Source organism: Coturnix japonica, chromosome 14 (genome assembly GCF_054131305.1).
Source record: "Coturnix japonica strain WE chromosome 14, WE-NBRP24, whole genome shotgun sequence".
Taxonomy (NCBI): Eukaryota; Metazoa; Chordata; class Aves; order Galliformes; family Phasianidae; genus Coturnix; species Coturnix japonica.
The window spans coordinates 7612947-7634590 of NC_140676.1; the positions used below are offsets into that span (position 1 = coordinate 7612947).

Here is a 21644-nt window from a genome sequence, read left to right on the forward strand (position 1 = left end):
GGTATGGCAGGTTTTCCTGGAGCTTTGTACAGCTTGGAGAGACTCAGAGTTGCTATGATGTTGACATAAGTGTGTCTTTGATTAGTGGATCATCTATGTTTATCTTAATGCATACTTTCTTTTAATAATTACCTTCTCCTTCCAAAGTGCCCTGGTGACTTTCATAGTCACTATCTTGAGTCATGAGCATGGAATTGGTCTCCTATTTTGCTGAATCAAGACCTTTGTCAGCAAGCCCATACATTAAAGCAGTTTTTTTCCCTGCAAATTAACATTTTGCTAAGTGAAGGCACTGGTATGACAAAGAGAGCAACAAACCCAGGGCGTTCTTCTGAGCTCAATCACATGGACCTGTTGTGGGGAGATGTAATCTGTCAGCATACAGCTTTGTTTGGTTTAGATTATAACACAGCACAAGCCTGGCTCGCCAGCAAAGCAACATCTGTCTGTGAGGGATGCAGCACGAATGTGCTCAGAGAGGAGATGGTGAATCAGTGACCCTGCGCTGATTATTGCTTGGGCAATCCCAGGCAGGGCTTTGATGCTGAAGCAGCAGGCACGGCCCTCCCATATTCTCAGCACAGAGTTGCCTTTCTTAGCACCAAACCACTTCTGGGCTGGTTTGCCAACTCCAGGCTTGGGTTTGCCCATGTCCAGATGTCACACTGCTCCCCAGGGAGACAAGCAGCAGCCTGGCTTCAGGTTTACAGCCCTGCAGCAGGACGCTCCCAGTGCCTCGTGAACTGCCCAAGCGCACCATGGAGCAGACTCTTTTGTTTGATTTCTTTCCCCATGCCAATCACCAGCCGTGCCGGTGGAGGTGCCACGTGTCTTTGGACGCACATCGCTGTGCTTCTGGCCCCATGGGAAGTGCCTGGTGCCAGTTTCCAGCAGGAACTGACATCACCGGAGCAATCCCGTGCCCGGCTCTGTCTCCCATGATCCGTGTCATTGGGATGGCCCCACGGCTGTGGGCAATTTGGATTTCTGGCTGCTGGGAGGAGAGGTTTGTTTTTCAAAACTCTGTTAAAGGAGCTATTATTCAAAATCCACTTTCACATTGCGAGGGGATTGCTTTCCATCTCTCCTTTTATCTCCAAACTAGTCAAGTCAGCAAAAGCACAAAGTGAAAAACATGCACCCAAGGAGTTATATTTAGAAACTGGTTAGTGCGTATTTAACATTCCTGCCAGTGCTTACGCTATTTTGCATGTCTGGACTGGTTTTAAATTAAATTAAATACATGCAAGTATGACATTTATTATTCTAGAGCTTAGCACATAAATAACAAAACTGCCCATCTAATTCCACTGCCACAAATCCTGGGGATGTGGCTTGAAATAGGACGTTCTTAAGATTATCTGAACTTCTTCCTGCATTTCAGTACACCAAGGAAAGGTCAGCTTGGGGGGAAACTAAAAAGTAACAGCTTGAAAATGGTTTCATAACCTGCGGCTGTGTTCCCTAGCAGAGCTGCTCCAGGGTACAGCGTGGGGCATCCCTGTGCAGAGGACACCACTGCCACTGTTTTTTTTAATAGAGGTGAAGAAGGGAAGCATAGCTGTGCTGGGGGTGAGCTGGGTCTGATGTTGGCCACAAGCCTGAATAGATCTGGCTTATGCCAGCTCTGTGGGGAAGCTCATGGCCTTTCTAGGGAAGAAACTGCAAATACAGGTGAGGTGCAAGCCCATGGCCCCTTACTGCCCTCATTTTTGGGGCTGAGCATCTAATTTCCACAACACTCTCTGCACATGGCAGACAGTGGTGTGAACCTTGCCTTGCAGGCAGCAAGAAGGAGCACCAGCCCTTCCCAAATCCCAGTATTGCCTTTGAACTACACTGTTCCCAGCACCAGGAGAAAGGGGGAGTGAATGGTGTTTGCTTATCTTTGTTATAAAGTCATAGCAGCGTGTTTTGGTTAAAATAAGAATGTTTCAGAGTTCAAAATCCTCCACGCAACTTGGCACTTCTACTGCAGCACAAAGTGCTTCACAATGATAGCCAGGCTTTGGGCTTGCCATTTGTTTCTAATTACTGCTTTGAATGATTCCACTGAAATGAAATACATGCAAGTGTAGCATTCCTGAAAGTTCAGTGTTTACTTAAAGAGTTTATTACTTATTTTTACTGGAATAATACAGAACGTAGTCCGTAAGATGAACCTTTTCCCAACTGCATTCTCTGCAGAAAGCCGAGGAAGGAAGGAAGGAGCATGAATATGTTTGAATGAAATTACAGCAAAGAGATTATTTTGCTCTCTAGGCATCCTCAGTGCCTGGGCTTCACTCCTTGCTGTTCAGGGCAGGGAGGGCTCTCTGTGGTTTTAACCCCTCCATGGAGCCAGGTGTGTTTGTGGAGGCAGGTTAGGAGCGATGTGGTCTGGCATGCAGTCCTATCAGCTGCCGATGTGCAGGGCAGAGAGAGGTGTTGGGAGCAAGCTGGAGATGTACAGGCAGATCTAAACTGAGAGTTCAGTATAGCAGGCAGGGAGAGGTTTTGCAGTTCTGAAGTGATCACAGTCTCTTTCTAAGGTAGGAGAAGTGTTTTGTCTAACAGCCTGTTGGTTCAGCTCCCTGGCTAACTGGAGCAACTTCAGACCAAAAATCCCACTTCCTCTGTTGCAAATGTCTCAGCAGGACATAGAGGGACACCTGTGCTCCAGCCTTCCGCCTTTTGAGGAGCCAGCCAACAGTTTTTGCTGATTCCAATGCTCTTTTCATTATCAACCAACCCCACCACAGGAAGTACAAGGGGAAACCAGCAGCGCTGGCACATTAACTCTGAAAATGGATCTTGTTCCTGCAGGGAAAGCAGCATACCTCCACGTTGGCGAAGTCATTGATGGTGTCGACATGCGGGCAGAAGTGGGGCTGCTGAGCCGGAACGTTGTGATCATGGGAGAGATGGAGAGGCAGTGCTATGAGTACAGCAGCAAGTTGTGCTCCTTCTTTGATTTCGACACCTTTGGGGGACACATCAAGGTAGGGCTGCAGCCTTCCCCTTGCACTTTCCTCCACCCAGCCACACCTTCATGTACTGAGAAAGTCAGGCTGAAGGAATGGAGGAATCTCTTGTGTCAGCTGCTGAGCAAGCAGCCCCTCCCTGTGGTGCAGCAGGTCCACCCCACTGCTGCTGCCTGTCCCTCAGCTTTGAAAAACATCCCTGCATATATTGCACACCCAGTGAGTTTGGTGCTCAACCCATCCAGGATACAAGCCCCATATCCCAATTCTAGTTTTCCCCAAATTCTGGTGGTGCTCAGTTCAGGAGGTTCATTTTGAGCCCAAGTGACAGAAACTCATGGGAAACATTAAATCTGAATGTTTTTTTCTTCCAAAATAAAGTCAAAAGTAGCCATGACAGCAGTAATGCTATCACATAGCAGCTATGGTCACTTTAGCCATCATGACTTTCTGCCTTACCTTGCAGCTGTACACTCCTTCACACATAGTAAATCTCTCTAGCAGACACATCTATTGTTCTATACATCCCTGTGTTCCCCCTTAATGCTTTTATCTTGATTGATGTTCTGTCATTCTCCAGATCGGTCTTGATTTTAAAGCTACCCATCTTGAAGGTCTAGAACTGAAATATATGGGCCAGCAGACAATGGGACATTACCCGATTCACTTCCACATGGCTGGAGATGTGGATGAGAAAGGAGGCTACAACCCTCCGACATATGTGAAGGATGTCTCCATCCACCATACCTTCTCCCGCTGTGTCACAATCCACGGATCCAATGGTTTGCTGGTAAGAAACCCCAATGTCTACCTTTTAGATCCAGGCACCAGTCGAATTATTTCCTCATAGCATGAATACAGCTTAATTACTGCAACGTAATGCGTTTTATTGTTAGAACTCGTATCTGTTTATTTCTCCTGATTACATAGATACGTGTTCCATGCATATTTCAACCTGCATTCTTGAAAGGAGGAGACAAAGTGACACTGAAGGCTGTGTATGACTCAGAGCAGGCAGAGCTTTTGTCTGTGTGCAGGGATGTCTCTGGGCCAGCCCAACTTTAATGAGTAGTTGGACTAAGCTACAGGCAGAGCTTGCTATTTAAAGACGATAATCAGAAGGTTTAAGTGTGCTTCATCTCTCCCGTAATAAAGCTTTGGGTTTGCAATGCCATTCACAACATTAAGCATTCACAGAGCTCTGGTTTGTCAGAATTAATCTCCAAAATGGAAAATCCTTTTGGATAAATCTATATAACGACACGTGCTTATCAGACACTTTACAGTGCACCAGAAATGCTAGGAGCACAGTCAGATTCTCCCTTAGATGTAGAGATGCCTCCTTCTTTGTTGTAAGTGTGCAGAGGGAAAACATTATCATTCTGAGCATCCTCAGTGAGGCTTTCCTCACTGCCACCCCACCTCTGTTCCCTGGCTTCCTCAGAGAGCACAGTTGCTCCTTTGGCACTTCTGGGATAGGAATAAGTTGTGTTGGTCCCAGCCCTTGTTGCTTTATTAGTCTTGAGCTCCCCATTATTTTAAGACAGTATCTTCAAAGCCAACTACACCAAGAATTTCAGATGGGGTATTTTCCACCCACCTGATGATGGTAAGGAAACCAAGAACCAAAATGTTCTGGATGAATGCTGTTCCTGAAAATAAATATCCAGTCAGCTCCACTCACAAAACCAGACAGGAGAAAAGAGCAATCTTTACTTGCATTCAGGAAGGATAAAGATATCAATCCCAAAAGCAGAGCTGCTAAAGGTGTGGAATAAACATCAAATCTGACTATCCAAAATTTTCCCCAAGTATCAGTTCAAATACAAAGTCTTCCTTTTGGAAAGGAATGCAGGCTCCTGCCTCCAAAAGTGGCAGCAATGTAAGTGGAAGTCACAGGCATAATTAAAATGCACAGAAGTTAAAGAGAGGGCATTGAAATTGCAGTTCCAGAAGAGGAATGGCTTTTATCTTCTATTTGTGAATCCTGCTTTTGATCTCTGTATTTCTAAGTTTATAACGTGAAATCTAGTGACTGAACTCATCTTGTGGGGGGAAAAATATGTATATGACACTCAGGATCATATGGTAACTGTCCTTTCAAAGTCACCAACACAGGAACTGAGCATACAGTGAATATACAGAGTAGAAGAGCATTGCTTCAGGATTTGTGAGCCGCAGAAGGCTCTTACCAATGGCACCATAAACAGAGTTTGCACAGTTGCTGGGGAACTGCAGACCAGCTAGAGCCCTGCTTATCAGTCTGACATGAGATCTTAATTCCTTATTCGTTGATGGTTGCCAAAGCAAATGCCCTGTGTCTGGCATTTTTTGTACCCGTCAGATAAATAGATTTGTATAGAGTATTTGGAAATAGTTCTGTCTCTTCTGCTTTCTCCAAGTGACAGCTGTGCTTCAGGGGATGCATGGCAGAGGGATCCACGTGCTCAGGCTTTTCAGGCATGATGACACAATGAATTTCAGGCAGACTGAGGCAGCTGATGAAAACAGCTTTCGTTCTCACTGTTACTCAACAGCCCCTGATCTAAATGACCATGGTTTGCCTTCAGGAAAAGGCACCCTGGAGGAATCTTAGATTTTAGGATGTAAAATCTAAACTGATAATTATAATTTATCAAAATGCGTCAACACTAAACTCTGCATTTAACCTATTTTTTATTCTAACCATTCAATTATTGCTAATGGCTGAATTGAAAGCTTCAGTGAAGTAAAGCAATCTGTTTGTTCAGCTTCATCAGAGAACAGGTACTCCATAGATTGCATCACTTAAATGATGTTTCATTGCTCAGATAGACATCTGCAGCTAACAGCTCCAAGCCTTGATTCTTCATGTGATACCACTGCAATCTCCTCATCTGCTTTCCGATTCTATTTCCCTTCCTTTCCTGTTCCTTCTGCCCCAGAGAAACTCACAGGCACCCACATGGGTCTCTGGTGAGTACTATGGTTATTCTGTGTATTTCTTAGCTGTCTACTGTCTTCTGACTTGGGCAACACTGCCTGTTTCTACATGCATGAGCAAACAGCTCCTTCTGCCCCCAGGTAACATTCATTTCCTCTGAGGTCAGGGCGATCCAAAGTGCGCTTTTCTCTCCTTGATGATGTACATGAACTGGACTTCGAAAATAGTCATGCAAAGCATCTGGCTGAACTGTTAAACCTCAGCATAGCATAGCATTTAAGGATGCATTTAAACGTAGGCCATTGGTTTCTCACATGACTGTAGTTAAGTACCTGTGCAAAAGCTTTCAAGGGTTATCTATTTATTCCTGATGGCAGAACTGTTTTTCTGTGGGTCTTCACAGTGCTGCTGAAAGTCCTTATCCCAACAGTATCTCACTTCCCTCAGTGAGTTTTTCTGTGCTTATCTACAAATTCACGTTCACTGGGAAGCACAGAGGGCCCTTCTGGAAGCAAATCTGTAGAAATTCTCAGCATAATTATTGACAGCTCCAATAATTTCCCAATGTTTTCTTTGATCCATTGGCCATAAAACCACCTAGTTACGCCACTGCAACCCCTGGGATCAAACTTTACTCTGATTCCCACTCTGTCCACTGGACCCCAGTGAGCAACCTAAAATAGAAACTCCCATTAGTGCAAGAAATTAAATGAAGGTCAATAAACAGCCTGTCAAGATCCAGGGGAGAACTGTACTTCATGGAGTAAGAGGTTGAGCTATGTGACTACTTCAGCAGTATCTGATTTTAGTAATCCAGCTGTACTGCACAGTGGTTGTTTTGCCACAAAGGGCATTATCTGTCCATAAATTACTCATGGTTAAGGTAAGATTATGGACTGTTAAGAAGGTTTTAGTCAAAAATTAAGTCCTTTGAAAAAAAAATCTTTTGGAACGTGCAGTTCTTTTTGCTATGCAAACATTTCAGTACTGGACTTGTGCATGAAAAAACATACAGGAAACTAAGTCAGAGCTGAGTGGGAGATGAGATATGGGAAAGTAATTCATCAGACAGAGGGTGATAGATACAGTAGGGACCATGTCCCTGGCTGATAACTCTGTGCTATTCTGCTGGCTTTCAGGGATGAGTTAGGACAACATTGGGTTTGTTGGCTCTGAGCCCTTCTGCCAGAGCACATTCCTCTTTCTGCTTCACTCTTCTCTCAACAAACAGGAAGAGATATTCTCCTGTGGCATTACTTCCCATGAACAGTGGTGGGCTTTGCCCCACTATAGTCTGATTGCCAAAGGTTTTCATATCCTAGTCCTGGTGCAGCACTGCACTGGTTGGAGAGACAAATGTCTTTTCCATGTGGATAATGTTTCTCTGAGGAAGCCATTTCCATCATCTAAATGTCGCATTACTTACATGCTTCTCCAGTTTTACTGTTGTGTGAGAGAAAACTAATTGTCTTTGGTGGCTGTCTGCAATTTTAACAACTCCGAGATTGAAAGACTTCCTCTACATGCTGGAAATCTTCATCTGAAAAGAGGTCACTCTAATGAGATCCTCGCCTATCCCATAAACCTTTATAATTGCAAGGCTGGGACAGCTCATGTATCCAGGGAGGGATGTTTCAATGTAGTACATACTGTTTATGCCTAAATAAAGAAGCCTTGACCTTGCAAAAGCTGTCATCTAGTTAAATTAGAGAAGTTAGCAGTAAATTTTAGTGAAGTAATTTAGTGGAATGTACCACTTTGCAGGTCATTTTAACTTCCTTTAATTTACTGTGGTGACTTATGTTCAGAGATTTGAGTATTTACACTGGAGCACGGATGATACATAATAGATGTGTGTGCAAATGTAAGCTTGCAGTAGATTTGGCAAGTGAAGTATGCTCTCTTAAGTGAAAGCATTTTTGTAATCATTTCAATGCTGGTCTTGGGATTTGATTTGAAATTGGTTCTCCTGGCCTTGAGATGAAGCGTGTAGATGACAGAAGAATCTCAGTCCACTTACAAAAGTAATTCAGGTGCTTGGGAGTTAAGGTCTTTCAACAACCCTGTAAAGAATGGTTTTGATATCCAGTTTAATAACATGTTTTGTCCCTTCATGATTGCTGTCTCATAAGAAGCATTTGTAGGAAAACACTGGTGTCTATCTAAACTTCGCTAGAAAGGTTTCCCAGGTCAAAGGTAGGTACTGGGTGAAGGCTGATAGGACAAACGAGAGACCCTGGGACAGACAGCATTTCACCAGTCAAATGGAGGCTTGAAATTTGTTTTCCATATCCCTGATATATACATTAACAACTGACTTGTTGGACAGTGTTTGAGGGCTATTGTTTTCCAGCCAGTCCGAGCCGTAGGCTTTGAGTTCACGTATCTGTGCCTGAAATTGTTTTTTCAGATCCTCCAGTGAGGTGATGGGTATTGTTCTATCCAACACAATAGTGTACTCTGATGTTAACACCACAGAAACCAAAACCAGAACAGCACTGATTAACACCAGCTGATTTCTCTCAGGGTCAAGTAATGCTTCTGTCAACAACTTGGAAAAAAAGGATCAGGTCAAAGCTAAAACAAGCCAGCCTGTCTGGAAAAAAAGACTTGCCACCTCTCTGATAGCCTGAAAAAATATTTTTTCAGCTCAGCTGCATTTTTCAGATGTATTTTATGTAGCTGCTTGTGTAACTCTACGTGAAGATGAATGAGCCCAGATGTAACTTGAATATCCGACATCCTTCATTCACTTCCGCACCCCATGTTTCTTCCAGCCTCATGCTAAGATAGTCTCTGATTTTGCAGATAGACAAAAGAATGGAACTAACATTCCCTTGATGACAACAAATACTAGTTGAATTTAAATTTTGAGAGGTTAACAAATTCTAGTTAATAACTCTAACATCTAAACTTGTTTGTGCAATGAGCGCTTAAAAGTAGAAAGTGATATTGATTTTGATTTTGCTTGTGCACCCTTAGTTCAAGAGAGTACTGGGTTGCTATTACTGTAAAGTCTCTTCTTTACATGCAGTGGCTGAAGGATGAAACTTGACCTTTGCTGTGTACATGCAGGTGAAGGACGTTGTGGGTTATGATGCACTGGGCCATTGTTTCTTTACCGAGGATGGACCAGAAGAGCGCAACACGTTTGATCACTGCCTTGGACTGCTTGTTAAACCCAGCACTCTGCTCCCTTCTGACCGAGACAGCAGGATGTGCAAGCTGATCACAGAGGGTGCTTACCCGGGGTACATCCCTAAACCCAGACAAGACTGTAGGTGAGTGGGAGCCCTTCTTTTCTTCTTTCTACTTTTGCTGGATTTACCCACAAAAGCATTATGAACGTATAATTATGTTGTCACCTTTACAAGTCTCAGCTACATGCTCCCAAAGTTTGGGAGAGCAACCTCTTCAGGACCTTTCTGCTTGTGTTATTTAGTTGCCTACACACCTAGACTGTAATTTTCATTTTTAACATGAAGCCAATTGTGATGATTGCTACTTAAGATATTATTGGAAGTCTCTTTTGAAGTGGGATTATGCCTTGCACATTCAGGAGTTGCAATGGTTCAATAAAACGCTCCCAGAATGAGCTGGATTCTGACATTAGTGCCCACGTGGAATGATGGTTGATTATGAAAATACTCACATTTATTCTGAAGCTGTTATCTGTAGAGAACAGATATAGTTTAATGATACGGGATTGGCATTTTGCATCCATTGGCAGTTTACCCAAACTGTGAAGGAATATAACAAACATGGTGTAATAAATGCAGTTTAGCACAGAATTAGGGCTTGGTGATAGAAGATCAAAGACTGTATATGCCTGTTGGATCACTAAGTGTGTCTATGCATAAGCTCATGAAAATGTTTCCATGAGAACTTCCCAAAACTTTTATTTTTTAGTATTAAACTTGAAAAATACTCAGTGCCTTTCATCTCCCTTTTGCAAGATCCTTTCCTCTAAGTGTCCTTTCGCATCTGCCAACTGAGGTTTAGATGAGGATTATAAAAGCATTTGCAATGAGAAGGGATTTTACAAGTCCTTTTTGCAGTTCTGTTGCCTGTAGAAAAAAAAATCAAATGAAGTATAGAAGAAACATGACCAGCTTAGCTGCATAGTTAGGCATTGGAGTCTGTTCTTGCTAGAGTTCATGGGTTCTTTGTTAGTAGAAACTTTTAAGCACAGGTTAGAGAAACACCAGTCATGAATTCTGTTCTTGCAGTTGACCCTATCATAAGACAGAGTATGGACTCACTGAGCTCATGAAGTTCCTTCTAGCCATTCCCCCCCCGATTTTCACAGTGTTTTTCTACCGCAAAATCAAGGTGTACAGCCTAGGAATGTGAATTCATTGCTTATTACTGGCTGCTAGGGGAAACTCCTTGTTTTGATGTGTGTTTGGTATCTCATTACCTGTGTAGTTAACAGCTGGAAAAGCAATTGTAATGAAGGGACAGTGGTAAATAATCTAGAGCAAATATGTGGACGTAAGTTTGCCTTAGAAAGCTTTAAATTGACGGTGATCATCAAAACTTGACAGTAAGACTGCTGTGCAAGAGAAGTGGAGTCAGACTTCTGTCTTTTAAATGAGATGGTAAGAAGCTGATTAATGCCTAATACCAGCTAAAAACCTTTGGGTGTTTTATTACATTTAAAAGTACTCTTAGGCTGCTGAGACTCTATCACTATCACCCATTCTGTCCTCAGAACTGACTGGGGTTTGGTCCAGAGAAACATATTTTTAGCTTTTTACTTTGGCAAGAGAAAGAGATGAAATTCATGCGGTGCTTTCTTTCACATCTGTGTTTGTTTATAAATGACACTTAATGTAGCCATTCATAAAATAAGAGTTAATCAGCCGTTGTTCTCATTTTCCACATAATTCGCTTAATACTCAGAGGGACATGTTTTGTGTCATTTGAAATATTATTGCAGGAAAATAGCACTAGGAATGATAAGAGGATGCATAATGAAGTCCTACTGTACCATGATCTGCAATGTCTTCCTTTATAAAAGAATTTAAGGACCAATAGATTAGATAGAACCTTTGTTCTTCACTGTGCTCATCTGACCTGCTAGTGCATGAGTACACCATGGTTGCCCCGTGCATCAACCCACGCCATCCCCATGGGCAGCAGCCAAGGCACTCGGCACAGGGTTGAGGGATGAGTGCCAGCTGTGGCTCTGTTGGCTTGGAAGAGGCAGGCAGGCAGCTGCTGCTGGTAATTAAGACAATAGGATTGTGCCAAATGACACAGTAACACATCCAGTGCACACTGCTCTGAGGAACAGGGCTGGTCTGAGACAGGTCATTGGGAAATACAGCAGGTTCAAGGCCCTTGTCTGTGCATTTGGAGGCAGTCTGTCAATAATCTCATATTGTTTTTTCTAGCCCAGCCTCGAACGTTTTCATGGTACAGTCACATGTACCAAATGTTGCCTTAGTCCAGCAAATTCCTTTAGAATATAAAGCCTTCTTGAAGTCCTTCATGAAAGAGACATAAGGGTTTGGTAGCTGCACCCCTCTCAGGAGGGTGAATCCCACCCAGCAAATTTAGGGAGCAAGCTGCATGTCTCCTGAATGTTTCATTCCCAAAGTTCACGTGCCTGTTGGTTAATGATTACTGTATGTCACCGTATGGACAGTGATAGATTGATCTTTCCTCCTCGATGGGAATCTCCCAATTAAGAGTCTTTTTATGTGCATTAGGCAAATGGAGTCTCTTTGTCCCAGAAGAAATGCAATGCATAATGGAGTGGGAGCAAATAAAGTTAATGAATCACAGCAGCTCTGTGTAAAAGCAGGTGCTAGGGAACACTTGGAAAGCCTTTAGAGGTAATTCATTGAGTCCCTTGATTAAACAAACCTCTAATGAACCTGAGGGCTTATATGGGGGCAAATGCTTTTCTGTAGCTTGTGCAACAACATATTTACCTTATCATAAAACATGACTGACATCTGACAGCTTCATAGCAGGCTTGGAATTGCAATAGAAATTCCTCGTTTAATACTCTGGGGTTTTAAGAGATAAGGCCATGTTCTCTGTCAAACCACAAAGGACAAATGTGGTATGAGAAGAGAAAGAAAAACAACAAACAGGCCCTTTGCCCCTGGGCAAGACCCCTTATCTGGGGTCTTATCAGCCATGCCTGCACTGTGAGGAGCTGAGCCATGATTCTGGCGTGCGCTTCATGTGTCATTTTCATCTCACTCTTTGTTTTCCTCATCTGCAGTGCCGTATCCACCTTTTGGATAGCGAACCCACACAACAACCTTATAAACTGTGCAGCTGCGGGGTCTGAAGTGAGTACAGAAGTTTCTTATTTGGTAACAATTCAGTGCTGAGGGCCCTGAGAGGCCGAGATTCTTGCTGGAATAAAACCTGCTTCTGTTACTCAGGCATTCTTGAAACTGCTAGAAAGAGACATGTATTAATGTGGTTAGTGCTGCCAATGAAAGGTAACGTTTTTCCTTTTGCTCCATACTTCTTACTTCTCCACACTTGCTGTTTCTAGAGCTGGACAGCTTTAACAAAACTTCCCAGCCTTTGCACAGTGTGCAGCCTGAATAAATGAAATATATCTGGCTGCACAGTTCCAGTGAAGTCTTTGGCAATGATTCTGTTGGTCACACTACAGTAACGTTGCCCTTAAATTTCAATCAGCACTAATGCTAATTCCACAGAAATCCTTGGTCACTTTGGGAGCTTTTAATTTTCTACTAAGACAAATAAACAAGCAAACCAAGGCTTAAACAAGGAGATGTGGTCTTTCCAGAAGTTCAGAACCTGATTACTAAGGTTCAGGTTCCTAAATATATTTTTAGACAGCTAAATGAAATGGATCTGATTTTTAAGATGTGCACATGCACGGATGGGAGGGCATCAGTGTGTGTGTGTGTGTGTGTGTGTGTGTGCTGTGAGTTAGAAAAGTCATATAACTTTAAGGTAGATGTCACAGATTAAATTAAAGCAGCCTGATGTTGCTGTACAGGACTGTGACTGTAAGAATATGTGTGAGCGCAGTTAGACAGGTCAATGCTGCTAGCTATGATTTGTCCTGAAATCTCCTGGCTTACGTCTTGAGGATTTACTGATAAATCCTTGGGCTAATGCAGACCAGCAAAGAGGTTCAAGCGAAGGCTCAGATGTCGTTTCTTTTTCTCAGGAAACAGGCTTTTGGTTTGTTCTGCACCACGTGCCAACGGGGCCCTCGGCGGGCATGTATTCCCCCGGCTACTCGGAGCACATGCCGATGGGGAAGTTTTCCAACAACCGTGCACATTCCAACTACCGAGTGAGTCTGCACGCAACTGGAATGCTGCCGTCAAAAAAACATCGCTTTCTTGCTCCAGCTCTTTGGATCTGCAAGCTATTAATGCCTGTGCTTTCTGTTTCGCTCTAAGTTCATGCAAACTTGTTTGTGTCTGGAGATAGAGCAGCTTGCAGGCTGGTGGGGCAGCGCTCTGAGCCAGCATCCTCTTGGCTCCTGGGCACCAACACTCTTCCCTCTGCTTGGCTGCGCTAGGCTCATTCTTCCCTTCTGCCGTCCTAAAATAGTGCCTACTGGAGCATCTATTGGCAGCTTGTCTAATTATAGACCTTAACTGCCAATGTTAGCAATTAACCAAATGGCTTTTAAAAGAATAAATACAGCCATTGTGTCTGATCGCCTTCTCCTCACTCTTTCCCTGTTTGCCCTCTGCATGCTGTGTGTGGTGCCATGGTAAGGACTGCCAGTCCTGTGGCTACAACAGTGTATGTACGTGTCTGGGGGTATGCTCAAAAGAGATCTTCAGTTTCAGGAAATCTTGGGCAGTCTGGGGTGACACACGCAATTCCTGATAGCATTGATAGCGCTCTATTTCATATGTTATTAACAGAAGCAGTTATTAGGATTGTGCAATATACTTTGGCTTGGGACAATTGGAGACAGAACTTGGAAGTGAAAAGAACTGTAGAATGTGTACATAAACCATAATATTACATTTCCATTTTCTTTCAGGCTGGAATGATCATCGATAATGGTGTTAAAACCACTCCTGCCTCAGCCAAGGACAAAAGGCCCATTCTGACACTGATTTCTGGGAGGTAAAGTGCTCTGCATAGCTTGGTTTGGAAAAGACTTTAGCACTGGTTTAGAACTATAATGTTGCTTGCAAGGAAGCTGATATGAATCATGGCAGTGCTTTTGGGGGGGCAGTTATTGAGGAAAGGATTTCATTTGGATTTTGCAGAATCACTAAGGTTGGAAATGACCACTAAGCTCAACCAGTCCAACCACCAACCCATCGCACCATGCCCAGTGACTATGACTCGTTGCTACATTTCCATGGCTCTTGAACACCTCTAGGGATGGTGACTCCATGGTGATTTATCACTTTCTAACTTCGTCTCCCTGTTGTATGTCATAAAGAACCCCCAGCACTGCATCCTCCTGTTGTTTTCTTTGCTCTTTAGTTTGCAGCTGAGCGGGCATGGATATTACATCTGCTCCAGGGTATTCTATTGATTTCTCTGGTAGATGGCAGAGACAATTAAATGCTGTCTGGCCGACAGCTCTGCTGGGTAGAACTTGCTGCAAGTTTCCCACAAACAGGAAATGAAAGTACTTCTGGGGGATGCTGTTGATCTTCTTCATTCCTTCAGGACCTGCTTGAGCAGGGAACATTTTAGCAGCAGAGCTTACACTTTGATTTCCAGTTTCTGTCTAGTTCCAAATCTGACACTGCAGCGATAGTTATGATTAAATGCGTGGTGTGACACTTCATCCCTGGAACTGAGTGTAGCATCCGTATGACAAAACAGAGTCACTTAGAAATGCTAAGAACCTCTTTACAGAGTGTATTATGTATCAGCAGACTTAAGCCAGCGGTAGCTCCTGAGAAGTCCCACTTTCTTCTGAAGCAGACCCCCATGGGGAGTTTGATGTAAGCAAAGGGCTTTTTGTAGGCAAAGTGTTTCAGTGTTAAGGGCTGCACTTGCACCCTTTTATCTCATTAGAGGCCCAGTCTGGCTCTTAACATAGTTACCAACCCCAGGGAGAGAAAAGGACTTAAATGCTCTCAAGTTGCACAGTTTTCTTTCCTGACTTCATTGCCTCGGTGGGACTCAGACACTGGTTTCCCACGGCTGGGTCTCTGGACAGAAGAAACCAAACAGGGAAGAGAAACATCACCGCTCAGGAAGGGACTGTTTGGTTTTTCCTTTCTCCTTTCCATCTCTGGTGTGCAGGTTGCCCACTCTGCTGGTTATGCACTGGGAAAGTGCTGTGCTAGGTTGGTTCAGCATCTTCTCTGGGGAACCTCTGTGCTCTGCGTCAGCCCAGTGCTGCACTCCACAGCTGACACTAAAAGAATTTAAAAAATGAATATAATTGACATTGCTTTAATGTCAATTTAATTAAAATAATTAACCAAATAGTAAAATTATCCCCCCCCCCCCCCCCCAAAAAAAAAAAAAAACACAAAAAAACCACAACCAAAAACTAAAAAAAAAACCAGCCTTCTCTGCAAATACCTCTAAATTCTCTTGAGAAATTGATGCTGCTTCTCCAGTAGCTGAACGCATGCCTTGGGAAACTGCTGGTTGCCACAGGCACTGTAAGGGATTACAAAAGGCAATTTGTCCATTGCCCTACAAGGCAGGAATGACCCCTGGAAGCCAAGCAATTCAATATGCAGTCATGTTTGTGCTTGGTGATTACCCAGCAGTACGGGCTCAGTGCGAGCAGTGCGGCTCAGATTATTTGTACTGCTTTCCACTTTTCACTTGTTGAGACTGAAAGACTGATTAAGTGATTATAGCTACACTGGCCAGGACAGTCTTGGACGTAGGCTGGGCAGTTACAGAGCTGGAGAGATTATTCTGCATTCAGTTACAGCATTAAGTATCTGGGCAAAAGTCTGTACCCTGTAGTGCTATTCCAGATGCATATGGATGTGAATGAAACTGGAATCTATCTCAAAATATCTGTATTTAACAATGTCCAGGGAATTCACAAGGGCTGATACTAAATCTCTCTCTGAAAGCAAATTGGTAGTGATGAAGCTGCCAAAGTAATATTCATTTACTGGAACCCTATCAGCCTGGTGCTTGGTTTTAGATTGATATGATGGCTTATTAAGCAGAGCAAAGAGCTATTGAATATCTGTTAGCAGTTTGACAGCTTGGTCTCGCTACCCGTTGGTGAGGCATGAATTTTAATCTCTGGACCATCCACTGCTGGCACTGAGTTGAATGCTCAGCTGTCAGGTTCTCTAAGCTGTGTTGAGCTGATGGGAGATGCTCCTACAGCAGCAAGAGGGAGAGCTCCTGGGTGAATGGCAGCCAAGCTCAGCAGTGCCAAATCCTTGCTTGGATGCTCTTGCCTGAGTCTGCAGGAGGGCAGCAGAGGTCACATTTTGCTGCAGCTTCTACTTGTGTCTGCTTTTTTCTTGTATTAGGCCAATATTTCATCATCACTGAGAATATCAGAGCTAGAAAATCTCTTATGTATCCTGAGCGATGTGCAGTGGGAATAGCGGAGGAGCTGCTCTCAGCCTTGCTCCAAGATAATTTAGTTCCTTTTAACGGGGAGGAAAAGTTCTCATTGCCACAATATAGCCAAAGCTAGGAGGAAGAATGCTCAAAACAGGGAGGAAAAGGGTATTTATCTCAACAGGAATGCACTGAAGGGCTGGAGCACCTCTCCTGTGAAGAAAGGCTGATGGAGTTGGACTTGTTCAGCTTGGAGAACAGGAGACTATGGGGAGACCCTATTGCAGCCTTCCAGTTCATGAAGGGAGTGTATAAACAGGAGGGGGACTGAACTTTTACATGATCTGATAGTGACAGGACAAGGGAGAATGGCTTCAAACTAAAAGAGGGAAAATTTGGGTTAGATGCTGGGAGGAAATTGTTTCCTTAGGGTTTAGTGAGGCACTGGCACAGCTGCCCAGAGCTGTGGGTTCTCCATCCATGGAGGTGCCCAAGTTGAAGTTGTGTGGGTCTCTGAGCAGCCTGAGCCTGGTGGATGGCAACCAGCCCACAGCAGGGGGTTGGAGCTGGGTGGGCTGTAAGGTCCCATCCAACCTAAGCCATTCTAAGAATAGTAAAGGATTAAAAAATATCTTCAGCTTTTGGGAGCAATAATAAACTTTCCATGCTTTCAGCAATATATCAGCTATACAATAATGGCAAGGTGAAAGGAAACTTGGAGCTTGTCTTTAAAACAGCCTCTCCTGGACCAGCTGTCCTTTGGCAGAGGGCTTTGGCCACCACTGCTTGCCTAGACACACTGCTTGGATGGACTGTTGTCCCAGAGCTGCTCTCAGCTAGCAGAAACCAGATGTTCAGCAGGGCTGTAGACTGAGCAAGGCTGCCTTCCCTTGCTTGCCAACGTTCCTTCTCTCTCCTTCTGGTTGCAGATACAGCCCACACAAAGACGCTGATCCTTTGAAGCCCAGGGAACCTGCAATAATTGAGCGCTTTATTGCCTACAAGAACCAGGATCACGGGGCCTGGCTGCGGGGCGGAGATGTGTGGCTGGACAACTGCCAGTGAGTTTTGCCTTATTTCAACTCTCAGAGTTCAGCCCGGTGTTTATGGCAAGCATAGCTGTGGTTCAGACTATTTATACCGCTTTGCACCTTTCATATGGCCAAGGGTTGAAATAAAGATGAAAATGTTACATAAACACAGGCGTTATTTTACACAAAGAAAACCTATTTTTGTCTGAACTGAAGATCTCTGAGGTCGTTGGGTTTCTTTTGTGTGTGATTCTGACCAGAATTCAAAATGGAAATGTGCAAACGCACATGCACTAATGCAAATAACAGCACCTTTTGTTTTTTTACATGAAAAATGAGGTGCTTCAGAAAGAGAGCAGCAAAATCTACCACCTCCCCTGGCTGAGCCTGGTAACAGATCAGCTTTATGTGGTTGGCTGTTATGCTGAATAAGCTGGTAGTGATGGGGCAGACATGAAACTATGCATCACAGCAGCAAGGCAGAGAAACTGGGCGCGTGTGTCTTGTGCTCTTTCAGGGCTGTTTCCTGCACTGGTCAGAACAGATATTTCTTTTGCAGTGGAAAACAGATGATCATCTGTGTTTTCTTCTGCTGAGCCAGGTTCTTGATATCAACCACAAAGAAGAAAGAGGAGAAAAAGGAAAAAGCTACTTTACAAGGCATATTGTGATAACCGTGCCACGGGTATCTGCCTCAGCATTATCTGGTGTCCAATTGCTGGCAGAGCTGCCTTACCTCGGAGTGACCCAAACCTCGTGGGCTGGCTCTGGCAACCTGTTAGATTGGCAAGAGCAGGATTGTGGCAGAACACTCTGAAATGTGATGCTGAGCCGTCCCGTTTGTGCTTCCTGGGAACTTAGGAGCCAGGGATACCTTGGACACACTATGGCCAACAAAGATGTATTTGCAGATCTCTAGCATGTCGTGTAGGGTTTGTGTTGCTGAGTGCCACAGACAGAGGATAGCAACGTTCTGAGTGCATTACCTTGCTTTATGAGCTCCCAGTAGCGATCTTATGGGTGTATCGGAATTCAAGGAAGCGGCTTGTAAACTGTAATTGCCTTTATGGCCACAGTAATTTCCGTTTCTGTTGCTACAGTAAGACTTATGTATTGCATTAACAAAACAAATGTTAATATGGCATGCGGCGTCCGTTTTATGGAGCCGCAGATATTAAAGGGAAGGCGATGCTGTGTAATGGACTGCCACCTAGAGACAGGAGAAGGACAAGGCAGAGCTGAGTTTTACTCGGCTCTGCCCCGATGGTTTTAATATGCAGGAGAGATCGGTGATAGAAGTGTGTACTTACTTAAATACCACCTAGATATTAACTCAAACTACTGCATTACTCGTAACCTCCCTGTAAGCCTGAGGCATGGATCAAAAGTGTATAATAATAAAGAAAACCCTTCTGAATCCCCTCTCTTCTCTTGGCAGGTTTGCAGACAATGGCATTGGGCTGACGTTGGCAAGGTGAGTGTCACACAGCTGGTGCTCAGCCAGGGGCACAGGGAAGGTGTGAGCATCCTTTCACCTCCAGCCCTTTCCTTCCTAGTGGTGGGACCTTCCCTCACGATGATGGGTCAAAGCAAGAAATCAAGAACAGCTTGTTTGTTGGTGAGAGTGGAAACCTGGGCACCGAAACGATGGACAATGAGATCTGGGGACCTGGCGGCCTGGATCATAGAGGCAGGACTCTGCCCATCGGCCCGTAAGTTCAGCTCAGCCCATCGTCACACTCACCACTTCCACTCTCAGTACCAACACCACCACGGTGTGGTTTCTTCAGCACAGTGTAACTTGCACACAAGGGGTTTTGGTTCCATGCCTCTCAGTCCCCAGGTCCTAGCCCAGATGTAGTTACAGAGCTCAGCACTACTGTTACTATTACAGCTGTGCTACAGGAATTTAATTCCTTAATTAAATAGTTTCAAAGCATCCGGAGAACTTTGTGTGTGGTCTGTGCATGTGAAGGAATATTTTGCTGATGTTCCTGAAAACACAGTTATCCTAATGGCAGCTCTGTGCTGACCAAACAGCTCAGCTGGTGTTTTTGTGCCACGTTCTGTGTCTCAGCTTTGCTTGTTGGTAGTGATGCAATAGGCTTTTATTAACCGTAGTGTTCATGAAAAGCCAATCTACTAGGACTCACCTTCTAATTGTCCTTTCCACTTAAATAATTGGGCATATATCATTGTTAGTGTTGAGTGCCAAAAAGCACAGTGGCAGAACTGTGAACTTGCCACCATTCATATGAGCAAGGGATCAAACTGGTTTGTTATAAGTGAAAAATGAAGCACCTTCTCCTCTTAAGGAGTTTAAACATCGCATTCACTTAGTGTTAAAACACTCTCATCTTTACCTTGCAGCTTCTATCAGAAAAGGCTCAATTTTAATTAAGTTTCACAAGTTTGTGCCCCCTCAATTGTTTTCAGTCCCAGAAATGAGATCTTTCCCTGCTTCCAAATGCATTTTTACTGCATTCGGGTTACACAGTTTCTCCTCGAGTTGGAGAAAGATGTGTTGGGACCTGCCCAAGGAGTCTGTGCTGACCTGAGGAGTTTCAGGTTTCGCTGCTGCAGAACTCATTGGTGACGGGCAGCACGAATTCATTCATTTCTAGGTCAGAGCCTCAGCTCTGCTGTAAGTGCTTTGAGGAGTGCAGACTAAATAAAGACAGTCAGTCTCAGACATGAGAGAACTTGAGATGAACTTGCAAGGTTAAGAAGGCTTTGCAGACCTAGAAAGCAGGGAAATCCTTTCTCTTCCAAGACAACCCCATGAGCCTTCCTCACAGCTCTGAAAAAAGGCAGAATCAGGTGCTGCAGGACTGTCCATGCCCAGCACACATTCTCAACCTCACGCCTATGTCATGACCGTGTTTCTCTGTCTCTTTCCAATGTGTTTTAGGAATTTTCCCATTCGAGGGATTCAGTTCTATGACGGCCCAATCAATGTCCAGAACTGCACCTTCCGCAAGTTTGCTGCCCTGGATGGCCGGCACACGAGTGCCTTGGCCTTCAGGCTCAACAACGCCTGGCAGAGCTGCCCCAACAACAACGTCACCGACATTCACTTTGAAGACGTCCCTGTGAGTTACCCTTCCCAGCAAGGCCTGTCAGTTGGTTTGGAAGTGGGTTTATGGGGCAAAAAGGTATTATGCCCTTTTGGAGAAAACAGGAGCTCTGCAAGAGCTGCCTGTTGTCTTTGCTAGAAGCAAAGAGGAGTGGCAGCTGAGAAAGTAGGATGGATAAGTAAAAAGCAAATCTGGTTTGCAGCAAACCAGAAGTATATAAAAAAAATAGTGGCGTCAAGTGAAAATCGCTTCCATTCTTGTGAGTGTCAGTAACTGTTAAAACAGGGAGAAGAATCTGCACATGGACTCCAGTTCTGCAGACATAAATGAGAGCAGAACCCAGCCAAAAAGAGGCTGATAAATGCTGAGTTACAGTATGAACTTATGGGTGCTGCTCTGAACCTCGTCTGGGGGTCTGTGCTTTTAGACTTATTTCTGTGTTTGCTTGCACAAATATGAGCTAACTCATTGCTAATGTTCACCTCTAGCAGCTGTTAAATCCGACTGCCAAACATGACAAACAAACAAATAAAGTGGTTGGGAGTGAAATTATTTGGGTTGCTTAAGTTTCAGAAAGTTAGCAGACTCTCAGATGTCAGGAAAAGTGCTGACTGGTGGTCATTGTGCCAAACGGGATGGGAAAAGGCAGAATTCCCCTAAAAGTGTTGATCTGTCACTCTCTCACGTTGCTGGTGACATGCCATTTATTTATGCTGGATAAAAATATCAGTCAGAAGTTGCCTGAGCAGTCATTTCCCAAAGGAGGTCACTGACTTTTCCCAGCATCAGCATGACTTTATGTGGCTTTGGATCCTTACAAATATATTAGCAGACAGTGAGCAAAGTGGCCCTAGTCAAATTGCTCTGTCTCCTGAACCTTTCTCCAGAACTGTAAAACAAACCTTCTCATTGCTACAGCTGCAGTTCTAGTTGTTTTAGCCTTTCCACCGAGGTCAGCAGGAAAATCTCTGTCTGCTCTATCTGGCAAATCAGACACACCTTTAAGGAGCATGACCCAACTCTAAACTAACTGCGGACTTAACTAAGAGGCAGCATGCAGGTAAAGGAGAGGAAACCCCAACAGTCCTGCACCAAATGACACTGATGTTTCTGCCAACTAACTCCATTGAAAATGATTTTGGTGCTTTCATCTGTGGATTCTCTG

General features: G+C 44.1%; 1 protein-coding gene across 4 annotated transcripts in view; it reads left to right on the top strand.

The window, feature by feature from the left end:
• Positions 1 to 21644, top strand: part of CEMIP (cell migration inducing hyaluronidase 1) — a 100408-nt gene that overhangs the window by 69510 nt on the left and 9254 nt on the right. For all 4 annotated transcript variants that reach the window (XM_085515409.1, XM_015873036.3, XM_085515408.1 and 1 more), the window contains 10 exons: positions 2806 to 2981; positions 3544 to 3753; positions 8962 to 9167; positions 12128 to 12197; positions 13061 to 13189; positions 13898 to 13983; positions 17301 to 17432; positions 18841 to 18876; positions 18959 to 19114; positions 20314 to 20494. In XM_085515409.1, the coding sequence (XP_085371535.1) occupies positions 2806 to 2981; positions 3544 to 3753; positions 8962 to 9167; positions 12128 to 12197; positions 13061 to 13189; positions 13898 to 13983; positions 17301 to 17432; positions 18841 to 18876; positions 18959 to 19114; positions 20314 to 20494 (1382 nt within the window). The remainder of the gene's footprint in view (positions 1 to 2805; positions 2982 to 3543; positions 3754 to 8961; positions 9168 to 12127; positions 12198 to 13060; positions 13190 to 13897; positions 13984 to 17300; positions 17433 to 18840; positions 18877 to 18958; positions 19115 to 20313; positions 20495 to 21644) is intronic.